The 26,761-nt window shown below is 34.7% G+C and overlaps 2 protein-coding genes across 3 annotated transcripts in view; one reads left to right on the plus strand and one right to left on the minus strand.

The window, feature by feature from the left end:
- The window catches only part of LOC136042300 (uncharacterized oxidoreductase TM_0325-like), a 34,722-nt gene that overhangs the window by 3,770 nt on the left and 4,191 nt on the right, over positions 1-26,761 (plus strand). The window contains exons 2-4 of one of the 2 annotated variants that reach the window (XM_065727248.1): positions 670-819; positions 2,629-2,791; positions 16,170-16,299. In XM_065727248.1, the coding sequence (XP_065583320.1) occupies positions 670-819; positions 2,629-2,791; positions 16,170-16,284 (428 nt within the window). In that variant the 3' untranslated portion in view covers positions 16,285-16,299. Of the gene's footprint in view, positions 1-669; positions 820-2,628; positions 2,792-16,169; positions 16,300-26,761 lie in introns of those variants that run through there. The other variant, XM_065727249.1, reaches the window with a different exon arrangement.
- Positions 17,772-26,761, minus strand: part of LOC136042299 (methylthioribose-1-phosphate isomerase-like) — a 42,514-nt gene continuing 33,524 nt past the window's right edge. Inside the window, exon 6 of the mRNA XM_065727247.1 lies at positions 17,772-17,944. Within this exon, the coding sequence (XP_065583319.1) occupies positions 17,826-17,944 (119 nt within the window). The 3' untranslated portion in view covers positions 17,772-17,825. The remainder of the gene's footprint in view (positions 17,945-26,761) is intronic.

Here is a 26,761-nt window from a genome sequence, read left to right on the forward strand (position 1 = left end):
GAGCAATGCCAAAGTGCTGCAAAGACATTATTGAAGAATATTAGTATTTTTTAACTTGGTTATCAAAACACCAATATGTTTAGCGCCCTTAGACTATTTAGTTATTAAAAGTAAAGCATTTTCAAAGCAGTTTGTTAATGTGAAAAATTAAAGATTTTTCAAAGTGAACAACTTTGTTTCCAAAGTGAACGGCAAAATAAATTACAATAATATAATATTGCAATGGCAAAATAATAATGTAATATAGCATAAAAAACCAACTGGTTGCAAGGATGCTGAAATGATACATCTGGCATTACTATGAAGCTTCAGGTCATCATTAGTTACCATACAAAGGCCATAAACTGCATAATAAGTATTTCCTTTTCAAAACCAAATGAAAAACTGCAATTTTGAATGGGAAATGTTGTTTGTCTTGATAAGTCTTTCTATTCACTTACAATTATTAGAGAGACATAACATTCTGAAAAAAGAAAAGGGATGATTTCAATGTGATTTATATTTTTTAGGATGCTGTGCTTGAAATTGGTATTCGTTGTAGCAAGACTGATTAATGATTGGGTTTGCTTCTTGGAAGTACTATTGCTTGACATCTGAATCATTCTTAATTTATGTTAAAATTATTGTTGACTAAAATTGTTCTCTGATGTATAGTTTTTCTAATTTTAGGAGCAAGTTCTGGAATTGGAGCTGCTACTGCTGTTCACTTTGCTGATTTAGGAGCGATCTTATCTATAACTGGAAGAAATGCTGAAAATCTTCAGCATACTCTTGCCAATTGTAAAAAACCAGAATCAGGAGATCATCTAGCAATTATTGGTATTTTATTCAGAAATTTTCGGGTATTTTGTCAGCAGAATGAAAGAGCTAGTACATTTTTCACCCAATGAAACTGCTATCTGACTGGAAAGTAAGAAATACTTTGCTGTCATTTTTTAATTTTAGTACTTAACAACTGAACTCCGTGTCAAAAATAGAAATCTTTTTGTTAAAAGAGCTGGACATTTTTATTGTAGTACTAACCTTATTCAACAATATTCTAGTGTCATTTTGGTTAATGGTATATCATCATGTAAAATTTCAGAATGGATTGATGTAGTTCTATTTCCTTTTGGTTTGAATTCTGAATTTTTGGTTCAAAATGGAAAGTAACTTGTTAAAATTATTAATGCCGGTTGTTGGATAGAGTTAATTCAAAATTAGGGAATCTTTTTTCTAGGAATTTGTAAGAATACTAAGTCCATGAGCAACCTTTTATTTTTTTGATTTTTTTAGAAAACTACATTCACATGTTAATTTTTAGCAGAAAAATCGCTTTTCCAAACAACAAAATTAGAAGCTGTATCATTTTAGCATTCATTATTCAAATTAATATTTGATTGTGGTTTCATAGAAACTGTCCAACCCACCCAAAATTAAATTACAAGCTATAATGTTTTCTGGATTCTAAATTGCAATTCATAGAAATCATAATAGAACTTATAGAAAGTAATTCTATCGTCATAAAATAAATAGAGATTATCACAAATAAGAATCATAATTCACCCCTTTCATACCTCCTAAAGGTTAGAACAGGGTTTATGTTTTGCTCAAAGTAAGTTTTCTTTTGAACAATATTTCTTTTTTTTTTAGTTTAACGTTAAAAAAAAAGAAACCGTAATAACAATCAAACTCCCTGGTAAAAGATATTTTCTTGATATTCACATTTATGTGGCAATTAAATTTCTTCTTTTGTCTTCATGAAGCACCAATTTCATCAGTATTTTCTCCTTTTAGGTCCATGTCCTTCAAGTGAACAGAGGTTTGATAGGTTGACAAAACTTTCAAAACCATATCTAATAATATTTGAAACATTATATTTAGTTTTTCAAATATTGATGCATTCAGAATAAAACAAATAAAGATTACCACAAATAAAAGTGGGACTACCATCCCATCAATCCTTCTTTAAGAGTAAATTGTGACTTGTGATTGTGTGATAAAGAAGATGGGTAGAACAGTGTTATTTTTTTTTATAACATTAAAATAAGAATAGAAATGAAAACACTTATCAAGTTTTCAGTGAAGAAAAAGCTTCTCTATAAATGTGTTTTGATATTCAGTTTAGCTTTAAGTTGTAAAAGGGCATTTTTATCAATACGTTTTTTGTTTCACATCCACTCCATCAAAATGTATGATAATTGTTAGCTAAGTAAAATGTAAATGGAACAAAAATTAATTGCCAATATGTGGACATTTCTATTTAGCTTTCATTTCCGATCATTTTAAATTCGAATTTACTATAGTAACTGGAAGCGGCTTTTAAATTGATTTGTTTGTTTTTATGAACCTGTTGACATTGAGTTTACTTCATCTATGATTTGATTTCTACCTGTTGCTTGTTTCTATATTGCTCTTTACTTCTCGGTCAGAAACTTGGGTATTTTTTAGTTTAATGAAAGCACAAAGGAACGTTAAAGCTTGAATCCGACAGAAATTACTCTAAGTTGGAGGGTACCTGCTGATCCTTTCATCCCCGCCCCATTCGTAAACGTTCTTCTCATGCATTGAAGTTCATTATTAAAATTCCTTCAAGGGTCTCGCATCTGGACACATTTGTGCTTAAGATTATTTAATTACTGGTTGTAGGGGATTTAAGTAACGAGGAAGACGTAAAGAAAATTGTTGAAGAAACTGTTGACAAATTTGGAAAAATCGATGTTCTTGTTAACAATGCTGGAATCTTGGAACTTGGAAGCATAAGAAATACCTCACTTGAGCAGTATGACAAAGTAATGAACTTGAATATAAGGTAAGTCATGTTCACTGTGCTTTTTAATTATCTCAAAATTGGTAATAATGGTTATACAACTTTTGTTTATTCTGAAGAAACGGAACAATTTATGTCTGGAGTCCAATTAAGCACTTATATTGATGCTGGTTTTGGACTCTGTTTAAAGAATGAGAAAGGAGGCAGTCACCCCAAAATATTTACAAGGTGAAAAAGCTTAAAAGGCCTACAAGACATCAACAAGGTCCGACGTACTCCCCCCAGAAATACACTCCCCTGGATTTTTTTTTGTCGAGAACGAAGATATTATCTCTTAATGGAATTTATCTATGGATTAGAAATTATTCATATAAAACTTCGTATAAATCAAAAATAAAATTAACGTAAAAATTAATATAACTTTTAATATAAAAACTGTAAATAATAGTTGTGAATCATGAGCATGTTTACGGATTAAATGGTGGATTACTGGACTTAAATAATGCTGAATTTTACGTACAATTTGAGCGTGTGACGCTTGAACTGAATTTAATGTTGATTAGTACGAAGTTGTATTCTTCAACTTGAATTAAGCTCTACCAGGCGCAATGCTTCTTATCATTATTAGCATCAAACCATTTGATCATACAATTTGCCTTGATCTCCTTATTAGCTCCTAAATAAAATAGGTATGGCAACTCTTATTAGTTCACGTTGAACCTCGAATTGTACATCCTTTGCCACGACTAAGCTGCATTTCAATCCCCTTCTTCTTTCAAAACTTTTTCAACTCCATTGTTCCACCTTGCTATTTATATATAGCACTATTCTGGAAAATTTTTATAAATTCCGAGACATCAAAATTTTGCTCAGTTTTCTTCCAATTTGTGAAAATATTGTTTCCGCTTCACCTCTTGGAAGCGGAAACCTCATTATTCCATATAAATATGGACCTCATTATTTTCATATAAATGAAGCCTCTGATCATAGTGTTCTATAACTGAAGCTGAACCATAGCTGGTCTCCAGTGTTAACCCAGTAATTCATCTAAGTATTTGTTGTGTTTTTAAATGAATGCTTCTCATTTGAATTTTTAAGCTGATTTATCCTTGGTTTGATGCTGACCCTGTAATTTACCAATGTAATTTTGGTCAACCGAACATCCCACTCATGATACCCCTGAAGTTTCCTCTTAATATAATAAGCTGTTCCAAAAATATTGCTAATACGTCTGTATCAGCAATCTTTATACACATAGTATGTTTTCATTTAGTTCAACTTTCCCCTCAACGTTTCCTCAGACATTTTCTCCAATATTCTCACCCTTATTAGTAGTCACTACAGATATAGCGGTTTGAATAATATTAGTAGTAGCAGTAAAAGCAGTAGTAGTTGCATGAAGATATATAGCCTTTTTAGTCAATTGATCATCTCCCTTATCATTTCCTCAGTCATTCCTGACTTACACCCTTCTGACAACTAATATACAAATAAAATGTGTTGATTTAGTTCAACATTCCCTGAAAGACTCATCTTAATACCTGAACCTTTCAACAATGCTGAAAAAGGTTATGTCTTAAAACTCGGTTTGGATGTTTGTTTTAGAAATTGATAGGTGTAAAAAGCGGGGAGGGCTGCTCACATTTACTTTGACTCTTAAAAATGGTGCTACAGCTTCCAATTTCAAATCAAATGATTGGCATCCAAAAAAAAGCAAGAACCCGCTATATAAAAACCTTATATGGCTCAATGCATAACAGGCAGCCCTTGCCCCAGAGCTCTGGGGGGCTGTGTCAAACATGGAGCCATTGTTATCTGTTCTTTGAACTAATTTAAAACAAAATAACCATTGCACATTTTCAATCAAACACATTTGGTAAAAAGGGGAGTAGTTGGGTGGATGGGGCTAGTTGACCTCCATTACTTTTGGCTCTTAAAAGGTGACTAGAACTTTCAGTTTCAACCAAATAAAGCACCTTTAAAGTTTATGCAATTATTACTTCCATAGAAGTCTGATACCCTAGGGGAATAACTTACAACCCTTGCCCCCAGACTCTGGCGGTTTGCATCAACCCCCAAAGTCTTGTTATATGATTTTTCAACTGTTTTGAAAAAAAAATCATTCTCAAATTTCTATTGGGTGTATCTTGGGAAAACATGATGTTAATGTGAGTTGGGGGGGGGGGGTTGCACTCTAATCACTTTAGCTTAAAAGGAGAATAGAACTTCTGATTACCAATCCAAAGAGTCCCCTCCAAAGCAAATACAACCACACTTTCTAGAAAAATATTATATGCCCCAAGGGCATAACTTAGAACCCTTTCCCCAAGACCAGTGTGGGAGCAGAAGATTGTCTTCCTCAGAGACACAATTTCCAGGCCCTTCAACTACAATGAAAAAAATTAATATATCCAAATTTTGATTGGTAATGTTTAGGGAAATGATGGACTTAGAGAGGGGGGGGGGGGGCTGGTTGCTCTCAAAACAATTTGACTCTTAAACTTCAAATTTCAAATCAAATAAGCCCCATCTGAAATTTATAACATAAATTCCATTCCATAGAAACCTTACATGCACCCAAGGCACAACTTACAATTCTATCCTCAGGGTAATGGGGATTGTTTCAGTCCTTGAGTAATTACTATTAACACCTCTATATCACAATTTCCATCAAATGCATTTGGTGAGGAGGGATTGTCAGAGGAAGGGAACTAGCTGCCCTCAATCACTTTGACTTGTAATAGGGATCTAGAACTTCAATTTTCAACCAAATAAGCCTCTTCTAAAGTTAAACAACCATCCTTTCAACAAAAACCTTAAATGTCCTGGGGCATGACATGCAATCCTCTGTCCTAAGCTTTGGTTGTTTTTACCAACCCCAAAAATCTTGTTATATGATCTTTGGACTACTTTGAATAAAATGACTGTCAAAACTTCTATTGGATAACATTTGGGAAAACACGTTGTATTTGGGGGGGGGAGGGTATCTACTCTATGATCACTTTGACTATTAAAAAGGGTACTAGAAATTCTGATTACAAAAGAAATTCTGATTGCAAAATGTACCATAGCCTAACTAAAATACCTACTAAATATTTATTAAAATATAACTACAATGTAACTACCAAAATTTTCAAGTGCTGGATAAGAGATAAGTACTGTCTTTCCATGGATTGGCATTCCTGCATTATGATATGGCAAGGAATAAGACTGCAGGTTTGATGATAAATACCAAAGATTATTATAAATCTGAATGGAACAGTTTGCCAACTGTAAGTAAATTTATATTTAACTTTTAACAATAGTATTCTGTAGATTTAAATTTATCTAATGCTTTTGCCCATACAGAATGCAACAAAGTAATACATCATTGTAAATCCCTCATTGATACAAATAAATGCATTAACCAATTTTTGCATGAAAAAAGCACTCAGACTCTGGCCTTTTAAGAAGTTTTTTATTTACTTTTTCTTCCTGTACCTAACATGGCCAAGTTCAGACTGCTGAAATATTTGTGATTTCTCCCCTTTTTTTTACTGGCTATGTTGCATTTTGTTGGATTTTCTTTACTGCTCATCTTATCTTTTTTATTCTGTTAACCAATGCTTTAGGTTTTAAACCATTGATTTAAACTAATCTCAAGCAAAGTTTACATAATAGTATTTATAATTTTTTTATGATTATGGTCAAGCCATAATAAAGTCAAACTTTTGGTAAAAATTCAATTTTCCAGGAGTGGAGTGCAACTGGGTAGTCCCTTTATTAGTTTATTCAATTGAGCTTCTTTAAACTTCCAAGTGTATTTTCATGATTTGTCAAACAGGGAAATGATTCAGGGCACAGTAGTTTCCGTAACTGTGTGAGTAAAAAAAGAGTTGAATAATTTTCCAAGCCTAAAACTACCACAAATCACTTATGACTTATGCACAGGAATACTTTTTGTCCCCTGAGGTAATCTTGGCTACATAAAATTCTTGTCCATCCTAAACAATTCAAAGCCTCCCACTATGCACCCTCCAAGGAAGGTCCCATTTTGCTTAAATCTTTCTTGACAACGTTGTGGCCTGGGGAGACGTCATCAGCTTGAAAGTCAGCACAGAGAAAACGAAATTCATAGCTATAAACCACAACACAGGACCATTCTCACTAACTGTCAACCAAGTTCAGCTAGAAAAAGTCAACCACTTCACATACCTAGGCTCCCAGATTTGTACTGATGGATCTTCCCACGCTGATATCCAAGAAACAATACAGAAAGCGCACAGTCTTTGCCCCCCTTCAGAAACCCTTGTGGAATTGCCACAAAGTCAGTGTCTAAACAAAAGTTTGAATCTACATGGCACTAGTCAGCACAATTCTCCTTTAAAGATGCAAAACATGGTTGGTAAAGTTCCAGCATGAGAATACACTGAAGGTGTTTGAGCATACTTGTCTGCAAAGAATTCTCAGAGTACAGCTACATGACCATATCTCCAATGCTGACATACGTCAAATATGCAATATTCAGAGAGATGTGTTCACTATTAAAGAACGCCATTTGAAATTATAGGGCCATGTATTACGGAAACTGCCAGGGTATCTGCCTTGCCAAATACTTCTAGTTGAGCCTATTAGCTACTGGAAGAGATGCCAAGGAAGACAGAGGAAGAACTGGTGGAACCTGGCCAAGTCAGACCTTGAACCAAATGGAAGTTTCAAAAAATTTGGTCACAGATGGTCAACACAGTGGCTCACTTTTACAGAGCAGCTGGCAAAAGATCAAAAGACATGGTCCAAGAAGGTCTCCAAGATCATCAATGCCAGGCAAGGTGGAAATGCCTGATCCCTACCACAAGTACAAATAAGTACTCCCACCCCAACCATGGACAACTTGCTTTCCATTTACCAAACATATTTCCCTTAAATCTTTCTTTATAACATCCGTCCACTGTGACCATGGATGACCTGTTTTCTGCTTAGCCCTATATCAGTGATTCTCAAACTTATTTGACCAACTGCCTCCTTTCTACAAAAAATATTACTCAGTGCCACCTGAATTTTTATTTATTTTAATAACATTTAATAAGAGATATAAATATTATATCTATGAAAAGAGGAATTAACAAATAAAACACTAATTTTTATAAAGATCATAATTTTACAATATGAATCATCAAATATTTTGGGGAAAAATCTTTCCATCAAATATAGGTTAATTTGTGAAGTTAAAAAAAGTTAAAATAAATCAAGTGAAGAAAAGACAACACCCAAACCATGTTAACATATTTATAAATCTTGATTTAATTTTTTTATTTTATTAGTAAATGTGTTATAAGTTTTACTCTTTTCCTAACTATTTTCTTTAAACTTTCACTGCCCCCTAAAACTAATCATTGTATCCTAAATACACCTGTGCCCATTACTGCACTTCTGGTTTCCTTTTTTTTATCACCCATTTTTGACACAATAGTACTAGATTTTCCCAGAGCCAAAATTATTTATAATAAGGTTAGTTTTGGTCAAAAAGTGCTTAAATTGGAATTTGCAGTAAAAGCAATTATTATATTTGTGAAAAAAAAGGCATTGAATGGTATGTTTATTGGTAAGTCAATTAAATGAACTACAAAAAATTTACCAAAACCAGAACTTCCTTATTAAAATGAATTACAAGATCTACTTTTTTCAAACTGGGTGGTCATCTGTGCATAGCTTTATCATAACTGATTTCTGAGACAATACTGACTAATCATGATAAAAAAAGAAGAAATAGATGAGGACAAAAACAGACAGTGAAAAAAAACAACAAAAAAACAAAAAAGACTATGCAAATATTTAGGTCAAAACCTGCCAAGTAAGCAAATTTGAAAAAAAAAAAATAAATAAGAGGAGGATTAACATGAAAGCTAAGCAATATACAGTAAAATTCTAGTTAATTGACTTCTTGCTATCTCGGAAAGGGTTTAGGTTAGGAAAATGAAACTTTTCAGGAATGGGTCTACAGGCTAAAGTATGTCCCGGGAAGGTATTTTAAAGTACCCACACCCAATCCTTCTCCCTCTAGGGGGCCATAAAATTTGCCTACATGACAGGTCTATACCTATTGAAATTTTGACAATAACAACATTTTACCTTAATTTTCAGTTATTAGTTGCTTTTTCTCTGCCTTTAGTTCTGAAAATACAATTCCTGTTGTTTGAGTAGAATTTTGAGCCATATCATTGTTTTTTTTTTCAAAATTTAGGAAATGTTTTTTCATATGTTTAAAACCTTATAAAATGGAATTGAGCAAAGTTATGAAACTGAAAACAATTTTGTTCTACTTCAATTAAGTAGAAGATCTATATTTTGCAAGGTTTCGCTTTTATAACACACATATTAGTAAAGGTCATCAAAGGTCCGGGCCCCCTAGAGGGAGAAGGAGTGGAGGTAGTTGCTTCAAAATACCTTCCTGGGACATACTTTAGTCTGTAGATTCATCCCTGAAAGATTCATTTTCCGGTAAAATTCTAGTTAATTGACTTCTTGCTATCTCAGAAAGGGTTTAGGTTATGAAAATGAAACTTTCAGGGATGGGTCTACAGGCTAAAGTATGTCCTGGGAAGGTATTTTGAAGCAACTAACTCCACTCCTTCCCCCTCCAGAAGGCCCTGAAATTTGCCTACATGACAGGTCTATACCTATTGAAATTTTGACAAAACAACATTTTACCTTAATTTTTAGTTACTAGTTGCTGTTTCTCTGCCTTTAGTTCTGAAAAATGTAATTCCTGTTACTTGAGAAGAATTTTAAGCCATATCAATGTTCTTTTTCAAAATTTAGGAAATGTATTTGCACATCTTTAAAACCTTATAAGATGGAAATGAGCAAAGTTATGAAGCTGAAAACAATTTTGTTGTACTTCAATTAAGCAGAAGATCTATTTTGCAAGGTTTCACTTTTATAACACACATATTTTAAAGGTCATCAAAGGTCAGGGCCCTCTAGAGGGAGAAGGAGTGGAGTTAGTTGCTTCAAAATACCTTCCCTGGACATAATTTTGTCTGTAGATTCATCCCTGAAAGTTTCATTTTCCTAACCTAAACCCTTTCTGAGATAGCAAGAAGTCAAGTAACTAGAATTTTACCTATTTTCCTAACCTAAACCCTTTCTGAGATAGCAGGAAGTCAATTACCTGGAATTTTACCCAATATATTTCTGTTCTTTACCCTGGATTGGTTACTAAAAATTATATTTCCCTAACTTATTCCCTTTCCAAGATAGCAAAATGTAGTTAAACTAGAATTTTCCCATTAATAGAACAGCATACTTATAAAATTCTAGAGGTAAACACCCTAGTATAGCTTCTAGTTTACAGTTGGGCCTACCCAGAGAAAAACACTAACATTCTTACAACTTATCAGCCTTTTCATTTCTTACCCCAACAGGTAGGCCTATCAAGGAATAATTAATCAATGATTTTACGGTAGTAAAGGTGTTTTCAATATAGTATATGTTCATTTTAAGCAGGAGTACTTATATACAAGTTTTAATATCATTTTCTAGAGAACACTTAGCTATACTGACACCATTGTTGTCTATTTAGAATCAATCAAATTAGCCACCTAATGATTTCCCCATCTTTTCCTTACGAGAAATACTAAACTCTAAGATAAAAGAGGATAAAAACGTTCAACTTACATAGTATGATTAAGAAAGATAATTTTTGCCCACCCCTCCCGCCATTTTTCTTATAAATATGTTACTATTGTTAGTTGTTTTTAAATTGATTAAAATAAAAAAGCACAGTAAAAAAAAAAAAAAAAAAAAATATCCGAGTCTTAAGTAACGTTCACATGCGTGTGTAGCTAGAATCCCAGATTTCATTTTTCTTTCTTTAGCTTGGCTAATATTATTATTGAGTTTTGTGACCGTATCTTTTACGCAGATTTAATTTTTCTCGTGGGTCTTAATTATACTTTAGAATTACTTTGGTGATCATAACAAACTTCATAGCTATGACAAAGCGCACATGCTGAATTCTGTCAAAGAGGGGGGAAATATTTAAGAGGGGAAGATTCTAAAAACTCACAAATTATACGGAAATCATGAGGTATTATGAGCGAGGGTTGCCTATTCCCTGGTTGCAGGCATTTACATGTAAAATATCCCCACTTAAAACATATCCCCATAAAATATCACCTCGAATCAGAAAATGCGCCCCCCCCCCCTGGAAGACAGCTTTCTAAATTTGAGATTTTTTTTGTTTTTTTGTGTAGGAGAAAGATATTTTGGTATTTGTGAAGCATACGTCACTTACTCAAGTTTACGCTACGTAAAACTCGAGAACAATCCGTTTTCTTCACTAGTTTCTTTCAGCTTAGCGTAAGACAAGATAAAGACAAGTGACAGAACAGATGGGATATAGACAATTGCGTTTAATTAATTTTATATGATTTTTGGATTAATATAATAATAAAATTGTAATATTAAAAGAATAGTTGATAAATAATAAAATTATGAATATATAATTTTATATTTGCACATAAGGGGCAGGGGGAGGATATTGCCCCCCCCCCACTTCCCGCAAATTTATAGCTCAAGTTTCTTTTTGAGGTAATGAAGAAACAATTTGTTCTCGAGTCTTAAACTTTAACATTACTTACTGGCGTATAATTAGCAATGACAGGAATTGCGTTTCAAAGGCAACACTTTGGCTTGGTCACGTTCTTTTTTTTTCTTTTCTTTTTTTATCTAGCACCCTGCTTTCAGCTTATTCCTAGAAAGTGGTAGGGGGCTAACCTTTGCAGTTTTTACAGAAAGTGTGGACCTTAAGCTGGATTGTTGAATATGACTGTATTTTGGAAAGCTTCGTAGAAAACTTGCCTTGAGTCAAAGATCTATTGTTTCTTCCCATTTCTGTTCGTGATTTCAGCTGAGTTTATCATTCGTTGTTTTTTTTTTGCACTTGGGATTGCGATAGAGAAATGGTATCAGATGCGCCTCTTAAACTTTAAAAGTTCTCTCGTTGCTAAAAATATTAGAGTTTATCCTTTGCTCCCTTCTGAGTGATGACCTTAGAAACTTGGCCTACAGTAACAAAGGCAACTTTTGAACTTTGACAGATAGATTTTTTTTTCGACGACAGTCGATAGCTCTTGATGAGCTGATCAAATTAACTGTCATTCATTTTTATGGCACTTGGTATTAACCAAGTGACATATAGCAATCGCAAATTTTGTCGGTCTGTCTGTCTGTCGATCCCGGTTTTGCCACTTTTGGCACTTCCAGGTAAGCTAGGACGATGAAATTTGGCAAGCGTATCAGGCACCGGACCAGATTATATTAGAAATAGTCGTTTTCCCGATTTGCCCATCTGGGGGGGGGGGGGGGAGTGGGGGGCCGGTTAATTCTGAAAAATAGAAAAAATGAAGTATTTTTAACTTACGAACGGGTGATGGGATCTTAATGAAATTTGATGTTTGGAAGGGTATTGTGTCTCAGAGCTCTTATTTTAAATCCCGACCGGATCTGATGACATTGGGAGGAGTTGGAGGGGGGAAACCTAAAATCTTGGAAAACACTTAGAGTGGAGGGATCGGGATGAAACTTGATGGGAAAAATAAGCACAAGTCCCAGATACATTATTGATATATTCGGAACGGATCCGCTCTCTTTGGGGTAGTTGGGGGGAGGGGGGGGGGTAATTCATAAAAATTAGAAAAAATGAGGTATTTTTAACTTACGAACGAGTGATCGGATCTCAATGAAATTTGATGTTTAGATGGATATCGTGTCTTAGAACTCTTGTTTTAAATCCCGACCGGATCTGGTGACATTGGGGGGATTTGGGAGGGGGAAGCCTAAAACTTGGAAAACACTTAGAGTGGAGGGATCAGGATGAAACTTGTTGGGAAAAATAAACACAAGTCCTAGATACATGATTGACATAAACGGAACGGATCCGCTCTCTTTGGGGTAGTTGGGGGGGGGGGTTATTTCTGAAAAATTAGAAAAAATGAGGTATTTTTAACTTACGAACGGGTGATCAGATCTCAATGAAATTTGATATTTAGAAGAATATCCTGTCTCAGAGCTCTTATTTTAAATCACGACCGGATCTGGTGACATTGGGCGGAGTTGGGAGGGGGAAACCTAAAACTTGGAAAACACTTAGAGTGGAGGGATCGGGATGAAACTTGATGGGAAAAATAAGCACAAGTCCTAGATACATGATTGACCTAACCGGAACGGATCCGCTCTCTTTGGGGTAGTTGGGGGAGGGCTTAATTCTGAAAAATTAGAAAAAATGAGGTATTTTTAACTTACGAACGGGTGATCGGATCTCAATGAAATTTGATATGTAGAAGGATATCGTGTCTCAAAGCTCTTATTTTAAATCCTGACCGGATCTGGTGACATTGGGGGAAGTTTGGGGTGGGGGAACCTAAAATCATGGAAAACGCTTAGATTGGAGGGATCGGGATGAAACGTGGTGGGAAAAATAAGCAGAAGTCTTACATACGTGATTTACATAATTGGAACGGATCCGCTCTATTGGGGGGGGGGGTTAATTCTGAAAAATAAGAAAAAATTACGTATTTTTGACTTACGTAGGAGTGATCGGATCTTCATGAAACTTCATATTTAGAAGGACCTCGTAACTCAGATCTCTTATTTTAAATCTCAACTGGATCAAGCGTAATTTTGGGGGGGGGGCAGTTGGGGGGACCGGAAATCTTAGAAAATACTTAAAGCGGTGAGATCAGGATGAAACTGGATGGGAAGAATAGAAACCTATCTAAGATACCTGACTGACATAACCGGACCGGATCTGCTCTCTTTGGTGGAATTGGGGGGGGGGTAATTTTGAAAATTGAGGTATTTGTTACTTACGAAAGGGTGACCAGATCTTAATGAAATTTGATATTTAGAAGGATCTTGTACTTTAAAGTTCTAATTTTAAATTCCGACCAGATCCTGTGACATTGGGGGGAGTCAGAGGGGGAAACCGGAATTCTTGGAAAACGTGAAAATTAGGGTATTTGTATCTTACGAATAGATGATCGGATCTTATTGAAATTTGATTTTTAGAAGGAATTCATGTCTCAGAGCTCTTATTTCAAATCCCTACCAGATATTTTGACATTGGGGGGAGTTGGAGGGGGAAATCTTGGAAAAACACTTGGAGTGGAGGAATCGGGATGAAGCTTGGTGGATAGAACAAACAAATGTCTTTGATACGTGATTGACAGAATCGTTCTGGATTCGCTCTCTTTGGAGGAGTTGGGGGGAGGGGTTCAGTGATTTGGCAAGTTTGGTGCTTCTGGACATGCTAGGACGATGAAAATTGGTAGGCTTGTCAGGGAGCTGCACAATTTGACTTGATAAAGTCGTTTTCCCAGATTCGACCATCTGGGGGGCTAAAGGGAGAGGAAAAATTAGAAAAAATTAGGTATTTATAACTTACGAGTGGGTTATCGGATCTTAATGAATTTTGATATTTAGAAGGACATCGTGACTCAGAGCTCTTATTTTAAATTCTGACCGGCATTACGCCTCTTATTTTCCTTTTTAAATCAATCTATTGATTCATAGAATTTTGTTAGAGCTCATACCATATGATCTCTTGGCTCTTACCTCTTCTCGCCTCGTCACAAGTGCCATGTGAGCTCTTGTTTGGTAGTAAAATTCCTTCATGAGATATACCTGTTGGAAAATTTAATAGGGGTTGAAAAGCTTAATAGTAAGGTACACACTGAAACCAAGAATAGGCCGGCACAGAAATGTATCTTGTGTGATGCTTAAACTTGAAAAGTTCTTTAATTGCTAAAGAAATTAGTGTTTATGCTTTTGCTCATTCCTAAGTGATGACGTTAGAAACTTGGCCTACGGCAAAAAAGTCAACTTTTGAGCTAAGACAGATAAATTTTTTTTAAAGGCATTTCATAGCTCTTGATAAGTTGATCATAATATTTGTCATTCATTTTTTGGTAGAAAAATTATTTCATGAGATATATCAGTTGGAAAGTTTAAAGGGGTAGAAAAGCTTAGTAGTAAGGTATACACTGAAACCAAAAATAGGCCGGTACAGAAATGGTATTGTATGTGCCTCTTTAACTTGAAAAGTTCTTTTATTGCTAAAGAAATTAGAGTTTATGATTTGCTCCTTTCTAAGTGATGACGTTAGAAACAGCCTACGGCAAAAAAGTCAACTTTTGAGCTAAGACAGATAGATTTTTTTTCAACGGTAGTCGATAGCTCTTGATGAACTCATCAAAGTATATGTCAACCAGTTTTAGGCAAAAAAATTCCTAAAGAGATAGACAAGTTTGAAAGTTCAAACGGGTTGACAACTTCAGTAGTAAGGTACATACTTAAACCAAAAAAAGGCCAATATCTATTGTGAGAATTATAGGGGCGTTTTAAGCAAACAGTCAGCTGTTAGCTCATAATCATCTTTTGTAATGAGGGGCTTGCAACTTTTGCTAGTTCGTGTATCTATTATTTGTTTCCGGTGTAGTTGATAGTAAGACAAATTTGATTAAAGTGGTAAGTCATGTAAAGGACTTATAAGTAATAATCGGCAGTTAGGGATATAATCATCCTTAGCTATGAGGGGTTTGCAACTTTTGAGAGTTGGTGTACCAAGTATTTATTTTAAGATCCTTACGGATTAAGAAGTCCAGCACTTAATCGAAGCAAGAAAACAAACCAAATTGTTGCTCTCGCAATACTTTACTCGACGAAGCTGAATAAAGGTTGCTGCAACACCTCACGTTGCCCATGCAACTTAGATTCATGGAGATCTTTCATGGAGAGAGAGCTGGATTTCCTGGTAATGATTAAGTACGATCCGAAATTAGCTTAAAAAAAATTTAACTGAAAATAACATCAAAACTTAAAACAATGAAAATGAGCGCAGGGCTGACACCCCTCACGTCTTCTCAAGACCAAAACATAGTTGGCACTTTAATTAAAACAAAATATATTTTAAACATTTTCACCTTAGTAAATAAAGAAGTCTCAAGTCTATAAGGAATAGATAGAAGAATATGAATATTAATTGACAATTCACGGTTCTTCGTTGTTTTTTCGTTTTTAGTAAAGCAAAAATTATACTCTGGCTTTGAAAAGACATGGAGGCTGTCAGCCCTACTCCTTTTAATTTTTAATCGTTTTGAGTTTCACTAGGTTATCTATTGTAATTTCTGTTCGTTTTCGGATTCATGTATTTATTAATAAGGTTTTGTGGTAGTTTTACACTTAGAAAATCAGAAAAGCAAACTCAAAGAATTTGACAATTCTTTCATCCGTAAAAACTTAAACAATAAGAATTTGTTGGTTCTCAAAGCCAACTTTCTTTTCAAAGGAAATATAAACCTTCTTATACTTTTTGGTGCCATAGGTTTTTAGCTTAATTTTGACGTTTGTTCTCATACATTTTTTTTCTTTGTTTTTTAAGTTGGCACCCACTTCTGCCAAAAATTGCAGAAGTTTATAAAGAAGAAAAAACCACAACCCGAAATGTTTGGAATAATGGATTGAGATCCTTTTTCGTTCTCAGTCATTTGAATTAATCCTTTATTTTTATTTTTTGAGAAGTATTTTATTGCTTTTTCCTTTAAGTTTGTTGTGTGTCGGATTTGTTTTGGATTATTTTTTTCCTTAACTCTATGTATCCTAGCTATTCTAACTCATTCAATGACCAGGGACAGGCAAATTGGTATTCAGAAGATTTCATCTCCAATGACATGGCCGTAACCTATCTCCAGTCTCTAGTGATGACAGCCAGAATAATACTATCGTAACTTTTCCAAAATCCCCGAAACTCATTCCCAGCTCAATGATGATTTTCAGTCAGTTATCTGAAAGCAAAAACACAAAAGGCCCTCCTTAAGCCCTCCTGAAATAACTGAAATCCCTAATACATGAAGTATTAACCCATCATTCTTTTCAGCCCAAAAGCAAAAGACCAAGCGTTTGCTACCAAAAATATAAGTAACATTAAAATTACTAATCAAATTTTTAAGATGAGAACACTAACAGAGATGGCTTTCTTAAGGTTATGTTACAATACAGAAAGGATTCTTGAAAAGTTCTTAATTAACATATTTTTGGTAATACACCAGCTTACTTGAAATGGTGGAGTCCAACTATGAAAAAAGACACTCAAAATAGAGTTGTATAATGTCTCGATCGAACTATAAACTTAAAGCCTGAAACATGATCTCATGCATAATAAGGAAGAAGTAATGGAGGTTTTTGAAGTCCATTGGATGAGCAAGCCAAACACAAATGGGCTTTTAAACAGTGTGAGTGTCCTTCTTATTTAACCAGTGAGTACCCAGTTTCACTAGCTGCTTCTTTTGGGTCAACCTAAATTTTTATAAAAGATACAAAGAAAAGCATATTTAATGGTAGAAATATTTTAGGCTTGGTCACACATCTGTTCTGGCCTTCTAATTAGGTAGTGCGGTCTTCGTCGCTACTTTTAGTTCTCTTTCACCGTTTTCGAAATTATTTTTATTGATTATTCTGCAGGTCACTTCTTCAGAGAAAATTTTAAGGTCTTGTACCGCGACATTGTTTTCAAAATTCTATCTCTCCTCCTTCCCTAAATGTAGGGCTTTTAAATTTCTTTGAGAATTTGTCTTTAATTAGAGAAAAATGGCATAGGATCTGCTTCAAATCCTGGGATAGATCTTACCAGTCTAAGGGAACTGACTTGCGTTTTCTACGACCTTGGTTTTTCTTTACTTTTTCTTCAGTAGATAATTTCAAGTTCTTTTAATTTTCATACTAATTTCACCATTATTTCACTATATGGAGTTAATACTCAGAAACCGGCACCCTTGAACAACAACAAAAAAAATAGTAAATAAATAACAGCATAAAAGTAAAGAAAAAATAATAATAGTAGAAATAAAAATACTCAAGATAAAAAGGAAATGAGACACAAAATTCAAATCACAACCCACATTCCAAATTATATATTAACCTTTATGTCGACAAACACCAATACTGGCATAAATGACTAAATACTAATTAATAATTATCAATAAAATATAGTATAAATGATATATTCCATTAAAAAAAATTAGCGAAACATCAACTATACTTATTCAAAAACAAAATATTCATCAGCATTTTGTTTAAATACTCCTTTTTCTGTAATAATTCCACCAGTAATCAGGGCCGCTGGTGTTACATCAAATGAAGGATTCCAACATGATATACCTAAGCAAAGTTAAAATGATTTCAAATATCATAGTTTTCTCCATTTATATACACGTGCAACCCTGTAAAAAATTATCTATACAAGGGCTATTTGAAAGTACTAATGACAGTGGAAAAAAAAATCTAATTGTATCAATTGGTTAAGTGGGAACTTACGAACCATATATATCTTAAAAAACTAAGAGATCAAAAAAAATTTTAAGGGCTATTTGAAAGGGCTCTATACAAGGGCTATTTGAAAGTACCAATGACAGTGAAAAAACAATTCAGTTGTGTCAATTAGTTAAGTGAAAACTTACACAACCATAAATATCTTAAAATGCTAGGAAATCCAAAAAGAAATTTTTTAAGGGCTATTTTAAAGGGCTCTATACAAGGGCTATTTGAAAGTACCAATGACAGTGAAAAAAAAATCTAATTGTATCAATTGGTTAAATAGAAACTTACGCAACGACATATATCTTAAAAAGCTAGGAGATCCAAAAATTTTTCTAAAGGGCTATTTGAAAGGGCTCTAAACAAGGGCTATTAGAAAGTGCCAATGGCAGTGAAAAAAAAAATCTAATCTTATCAATTGGTAAAGTAGAAACTTACGCAACCATATATAGGCTATATTAAAAAACTAGGAAATCCAAAAAAAAATTTTAAGGGCTATTTGAAACGGCTCTATGCAAGGGCTATTTGAAAGTACAAATGACAGTGAAAAAAAATCTAATTGTATCAATTGGTTAAGTGGAAACTTACGCAACCATATATATCATAAAAAGCCATGAGATCCGAAAAAGTTTTTTAAGGGTATTTGAACGTACCAATGACAGTGAAAAAAAAACTAATTGTATCAACAGGTTGTCGAAACTTACACAACCATATATATCTTATCTTAAAAAACTAGAAACCCAAAAATTTAATTTTTAAGAACTCCACATACAGTTATGCAGTTTAGGTAGTAGCAGGTACCGAAAATATAGAAAAAAAAGCAAAAAATAAGCTAAAAGCATGTGGCACTAAGCAGCTTAAGAGGGTGCAGCTTTCCTTTGAAGGTCTAGTTGTCTTTGAAAATCAACAGACTGTTAATGTTCGAATTTCAAAAGGCAAAAATTACGGTCAAATTTAACTCATCAATTTTCGTTATTTATTTTCACGGTTCAAAATGGCAACACTGACGAAAATGCGGTATGGCTTTAAAAACTTTATAGTTTTGAAATATCCAAGAGGAAAACCTCCGACAATCACGGTGTACAGGTATGAATAGACCCGATATTTCAGGACGGGCGGGGGCCATTTTTATGGCACTTGTTTTAATTACTCACCAATTACTTTTGGTTCATATAGATGAATTTTCTTGTAATTATAAAGATACATTGAGTTTAGATACATATAGATATATTTATATAGATACATTATAAAGTATATAGATACAATGTATATAGATATAGTATATAGATACATTCAGTTTAGATACATTGTATATTATATAGATAGAACGTATATAGATACATTGAGCTTAAAATACACTATATACAATATAGATACAATGCATATAGATACAATATACATTGAGTTTAGATAAAGATAGATATATATATATATATATAAATACATTGTATAGTACACTAGCTGTTGGGGTGGCGCTTCGCGCCACCCCAACACCTAGTTGGTGGGGGCACTAGGTAAGGCACCCGATCTGTAATTTCGTCAGTCGACAAGCATGACGTCAGTCGACAAACAACTTCATGACGGAATAATGCTCAATCCTCATAATGACGTCAGTTGACAAACATGACGTCAGTCGACACACAAACATGACGTCAGTAGACAGACACACAGATAAACAACTTATTTTTATATATATAGATAGATACAATGTATATAGATATAGTATACAGCTATACTGGGTTTAGGTACATAATCTTATAGGTATAGAAAACATCAAGCATAACACAAGCACCGAAAACGGAGAACGCAGAAGTTTCCATATCAAAAGTTTTCTTTGCATTGTTAAAACGTACGTAGCAAAATGAAAAAAAACAAAATAATGAAGTGAAACGGAAAATAAAGAAGAATCAAGTTTATTTCCCTTTGGCCTATAGATCAGTTTTACGAAATCTAAATTTTCTCATCAGACTATGGTAAATTGATATGTGATGAAAAATAGAAGAAATAAGTTTTTCATTGTTTTAAAAAGTAGAGTTGCGAGAAAGAATCAAACTTTAGCGCAAGGAGCGGGGTGTCGAGGAGGAAAAGCACCTTTCATATACGGAGTAATTTCTGTTCGTTTTAAGTTTTAAAGTCGCTCCTTACTTTCATTTCAAAAAACTTGTTTTTTTTTATTTAATTTCTGAAAGTTTTTGAATTAATGCATGTCTGATTTTGGCTCTCCGTACATAAATTATTAAAATGAAATTTGCATATTAATTAATTTTTTGGCTAAATGGCTTTCTCTTAGTTTTGATCAGACAATTTTGAGAAATAAGGGGTGGGGAAGGAGGCCTAGTTGCCCTCCAATTTTTCGGTTACTTAAAAAGGCAACTAGATCTTTTAATTTTTAACGAACGTTTTTATTAGTAAAAAAAATATGTAACTTAAGAATTAACTTACGTAACAAACTTTCACATTCTTATATTTTTGATTATATATATGAGGGGGTCGGACCCCTCGTTAATACCTCGCTCTTCACACTAAATCTTGTTTGTCCCAATTCTTTAAGAATGCCCCTGAATCAGAAAGGCCGTAGAATAAATAGTTGAAATTACTTAAAAATTTTTTAGCATAAAGAGCGAAGTATTTATCTCCTCCTAAATACCTCGCTCTTTATGCTAAAGTATTTTTAGAACCCCTCATATGCGTAATAATCTCTGTGCGTTTTAGGTTTTAATGCTTCTCCTTACTTTCAATTGAAAAAATTTTTTCATGTTTATATTTTCATTGTTTTTTTTTTTAGTAATGCTAGAAAGTCCTGCGCCCTTTTCATTGAATTTCTTTTCCCCCATGAAATATTCCTCCAAGGAAAGATCCTCCCATATAGCCCCCTCCCCTGAACCCCACACCCAAACCAAAAAAATCCCCCTGACAACGTCGGTAAACTTCCCAGTAACCATTACTGTAGGTAGACATTGGTCAAAGTTTGTAACTTGCAGCCCCTCCCCCAGGGACTGTGGGGGGTAAGTCATCCCCAAAGACATAGTTATTATGGTTTTCGACTATGCGGAACAAAATGGCTATCTCCAAATTTTGATCCGTTGACTTTGGGAAAAAAACAGCGTGGGAGGGCGCCTAGGTGCCCTCCAATTTTTTTGGTCACTTATAAAGGGCACTAGAACTTTTCATTTCCGTTAGAATGAGCCCTCTTGCAACACTCTAGGACCAGTTGGTCGATACGATGACCCTGGGGAAAAAATAAAAAATAAACACGCACTCGTGATTTGTCTTTGGCAAAAAATACGAAATTCCACATTTTTGTAGATTGGACCTTGAAATTTTTTCTATAGGGTTCTCTGATACGTTGAATGCGAATGTGCGATTTTCATTAAGATCCTATGACTTTTAGGGGTTGTTACCCCCTATTTTCCAAAATAAGGCAAATTTTCCCAGGCTCGTAACTTTTGATGACAAATACTAAATTTGATGAAACTTATATATTTAAAATCAGCATAAAAATCCGATTCTTTTGATATATCTTATAGCACCGAAATTCCGTTTTTTAGAGTTTCGTTTACTATTGAGCCGGGTCGCTCCTTACTACAGTTCGTTACCACGAACTGTTTGATACGAGGCTCAGGGTTTGATCCCAGCTCCCCCACGGCAGACACGAGTAGCATTGTAGTCAAGTTCCACAGCTAAACAGTGATAAAGCTTTTCAACAGCCCAGTTCAAAAATTACAACGCAGCCGATAACACGTCATAAGAACAATCTGGCACACAATAGCAGATACATCTGACACAAAACGCAAACAGTGTGAAAACGAGACACCCAATTGTGCAGCAAGCAGATAATACGAATATTCATAGATATCAGATAGATGGCAGGTACTATGAATAGTCGGTAGTCATAGATAGACAGCAGGTACTACAAATAGTTAGTAGTCATAGAATAATCTGGCACAAAATAGCAGATACATCTGACACAAAAAGCGAGCAGATAATACGAATATTCATACATATCAGATATATGGCAGGTACTACGAATAGTCAGTAGTCATAGATAGACAGCAGGTACTACAAATAGTTAGTAGTCATAGAATAATCTGGCACAAAATAGCAGATACATCTGACACAAAACGCAAACAGTGTGAAAACGAGACACCCAATTGTGCAGCAAGCAGATAATACATAGATATCAGATAGATGGCAGGTACTACGAATAGTCGGTAGTCATAGATGGCCTTAGTCATAGATAGACAGCAGGTACTACAAATAGTTAGTAGTCATAGATGGTCTTTGAAGATAAGTCTAAAGGTGAAAATACCTACAACCATGCACGGGCGCACGCTGAATACGCAACAGATTAAGATATAAATTTTCGGACCAAATACGACGAAGGGGTAGGCTTGAGTTTAGGAGGGTGATAGACCAGCCAGGGACTTCAAATGACTAGAACCAAGAAAGTAAGTACATATAACGCCAGTTAAATATTGACAATGAATAATTTAGCGTTCTTTCATAAATTACACACATTAATGGAAAATAAAAAATCTTAATTAAATTAATTAAATATATATTAATTAATTAAATATAAATTAATTAAATATAATACATCGACTACAACCTCCACTTTACATATTTATCTCGGTTTCTTGCTTATTGCATCTGTTAAAAGTATAAGGAAACTCATTATTATTGCTTTGAAGGAACGAATGGGGGAACCTGATGTTTGATCCCTATTGTTGCGGGCTAATTTCACAAAAAAACTTCGGTTGGTTATATAATTCAGTCATTGCCCGACTTATGTTCTTTTTTGACGATTTTTCTTATTGATGGAGCACTATCATATCCTCTGTCTTTTTATTATTCAAAGTATTTTCAAAATAATATTTAAGACAACACTGGCTAGGTACAATAGAACGATAAACCCTAAAAACAAGAGCTAAGAGCTCATATGGCACTTGTGACGAGGTCGGAAGAGCCGAGAGCTCATATGGTACGAGGTCGGAAGAGCCAAGAGCTCATTTGGACGAGGTCGGAAGAGCCGAGAGCTCATATGGTACGAGGTCGGAAGAGCCAAGAGCTCATTTGGCACTTGTGAGAAGGTCAGAACCTAAAGTTAAACTTTATAGCACAAGATCCTTCTAAATATCAAATTTCATTAAGATCTGGTCACCCTTTCGTAAGTTACAAATACCTCAATTTTCAAAATTACCTCCCCCCTCCCAATTCCACCAAAGAGAGCAGATCCGGTCCAGTTATGTCAGTCACGTATCTTAGACAGGTTTCTATTCTTCCCATCCAGTTTCATCCTGATCTCACCGCTTTAAGTATTTTCTAAGATTTCCAGTCCCCCCAACTGCCCCCCCCCAATTACGTTTGATCCGGTTGAGATTTAAAATAAGATATCAGAGTTACGAGGTCCTTCTAAATATGAAGTTTCATGAAGATCCGATCACTCCTTCGTAAGTTAAAAATACGTTATTTTTCTTATTTTTCAGAATTACCCCCCCCCCCCGCAATTGAGCGGATCCGTTCCAATTATGTAAATTACGTATGCAAGACTTTTGCTTATTTTTCCAACCAAGTTTCATCCCAATCCCTCCAATCTAAGCGTTTCCCATCATTTTAGGTCTCCCCACCCCAAACTTCCCCCAATGTCACCAGATCCGGTCAGGATTTAAAATAAGAGCTTTGAGCCACGATATCCTTCTAAAAATCAAATTTCATGGAGATCCAATCACCCGTTCGTAAGTTAAAAATACCTCATTTTTTCTAATTTTTCAGAATTAACCCCCCCCCCCCAACTACCCAAAAGCGAGCGGATCCGTTCCGTTTATGTCAATCATCTATCTAGTACTTGTGTTTATTTTTCCCACCATGTTTCATCCCGATCCCTCCACTCTAAGTGTTTTCCAAGTTTTAGGTTCCCCCTCCCAACTCCCCGCCCCCATCACAAGATCTGGTCGGGATTTAAAATAAGAGCTCTAAGACACGATATCCTTCTAAACATCAAATTTCATTGAGATCCGATCACCCGTTCGCAAGTTGAAAATACCTCATTTTTCTAATTTTTAAGACTTACTCCCCCCCCCCCCAACTACCCCAAAGAGAACAAATAAGTTCCGATTATGTCAATCATGTATCTAGGACTTGCGCTTATTTTTCCCATCAAGTTTCATCCCGATCCCTCTACTCTAAGTGTTTTCCAAGATTTTAGGTTTCCCCCCTCCAACTCCCCCCAATGTCATCAGACCCAGTCGGGATTTAAAATAAGAGCTCTGAGACACAGTATCATTCCAAACATCAAATTTCATTAAGATCCAATCACCCGCTCATAAGTTAAAAATACTTCATTTTTTCTATTTTTCCGAATTAACCGGCCCCTACTCCCCCCCCCAGATGGTCAAATCGGGAAAACGACTATTTCTAATTTAATCTGGTCCGGTTCCTGATACGCTTGCCAAATTTCATCGTCCTAGCTTACCTGAAAGTGCCTAAAGTAGCAAAACCGGGACTTTAGGTTTTCCCCCTCCGACTCCCCCCAATGTCATCAGATCCGGTCGGGATTTAAAATAAGAGCTCTAAGACACAATATCATTCCAAACATGAAATTTCATTAAGATCCAAATACCCGCTGATAAGTTAAAAATACTTCATTTTTTCTATTTTTTGCGAATTAACCGGGCCCCCACTCCCCCCCAGATGGTCAAATCGGGAAAACGACTATTTCTAATTTAATCTGGTGCGGTCCCTGATACGCTTGCTAAATTTCATCGTCCTAGCTTACCTGGAAGTGCCTAAAGTAGCAAAACCGGGACAGACCGACAGACCGACAGACAGACAGACCGACAGAATTGGCGACTGCTATATGTCACTTGGTTAATACCAAGTGCCATAAAAAGGAGGTGGTTTAGCGCAGGCTAAGAAAAAAAGAAGAGAAATCCAAATGTTTTAGCCAAGACCTCCACTCAACCGTCCTCAGTGTAAAGCGACTACCTATCTTGACCCTATTCATAATACCCTGATTACTTCTCACGTTCTGTTTTTCACTTCATCGTATTTCACAGCCTAATGCAAATTCAGATAATTCAAATCCTAAACACAGTTTAGCTTTAGTTAAGGCAATGATTAAGTGAACTGATGGAACTCGAAAATCCCATGTTAAAATTGAAAATTTATTTTTAAAAAGTACTCAAATATTCATTGGTGGAATATACCGCTTTAAATATCAGGTCGTAGCTTCTTGAAGATGCTACAAAATGTTTTCTAGGATTTTGCTCTATTTTCTCTAATTGCTAATAAATCTTAGAAAATGTCTAGTTCTCTTTTACAAGTGTACTCTATGAAGGATATTGCTTTTAGAACAAAATCGGTACTATTATGAGCAGAAGACAATAACATGTAAGATGACTTAAGATGTATTTTCCTGTTTTCGAGCAGCCCCATAGAATATTTTCAGCTGCCTGAAATTTTTATAAGTTTCTTGCCAGAAAGAATCGTTTCAGATCACCCTAGAGACCAGATTGACAAGCTGATATAATTGACCTGCTATTTCCACCAATGAATAAGTGCTATTTGAAGGGCTTTGGCATTCGACGGTCTCTAGAGAATTGAAAGACAGAAGGCTACCCTAAATTCAATTTTGAACCTCTATGTTTTCATGTTTTAATCATTGATTAAGTTCACTTAATAACGGCCTTAAGCCTGATTATTTATTAGGCATATATATATATATATATATATATATATATATATATATATATAATAACTTATTATAATTATTAATTTAGCCTAATTATTTAATTAGCTTTAATTATACTAAATAAATTCTCAAATAAAAGTTTGGTCCAGGCACGACGTTGTCACTGTTGTTTAGTTGACGTATGAGCAAATCAAACTGCTAATATACGTGCGATCCTCTTTTAAAACTTGGGTTCAGTGAAGCCACGTTTCTTTGAAAATCACACAAATAAAATTTTGGCAGAGGCCACGTCAACACTTAAAATATCTTGGGAGAGTACTAGAACGTTGTACAGAGTGTTCTTGCTTTAATCACTGGCACTGGTATGTATATCACATCTCTATTCTTTTATTATTGCTTAAATTAACATTGAAAAGAAACATACTCAAATTTAAATAAAGCTAAAATACTAGAAAAAATAAATAAATAAAAAGATGGATACAGTAAATATAGAAGTCAATACAGTTACTACGATTAAAACATCTATAAAAGAAACATAAAGACGAGGTACAAACGTCAATACCTTATAACTTAACGAACATTCCCATATGACTTAATAAAGTCCAATGCCTTATATATAGCAATCATCTCAATTGAAAAAATAGACAGCCTACCTGGTAACTTAAAGCTACATGAAACTGACATACTGGGAACCACCACTGCACCCTTATCCGACTTGGAGCCATCAGTAAAAATTTTTATATGGTCTCTTAAGTGGTCAGTTTGTCTAAGCCCGTCATGTTTTAGAGTCAGGTTATTATCATCTCCACGGTCAGATACAGGAAAATAAACATTATTCTTTATTGCACACAGCTTATTGAAGATATTATCCTCAAAAACTATAGGCACCACGTTTCCCTTCTTTTTTGTAGATTGTCTTATTTGCCAACGATCTGTCGTACTGAAATTTTTCCCAAAAATAAAAAAAGAAT

Source organism: Artemia franciscana, unplaced genomic scaffold (genome assembly GCF_032884065.1).
Source record: "Artemia franciscana unplaced genomic scaffold, ASM3288406v1 Scaffold_1046, whole genome shotgun sequence".
Lineage (NCBI taxonomy): Eukaryota > Metazoa > Arthropoda > Branchiopoda > Anostraca > Artemiidae > Artemia > Artemia franciscana.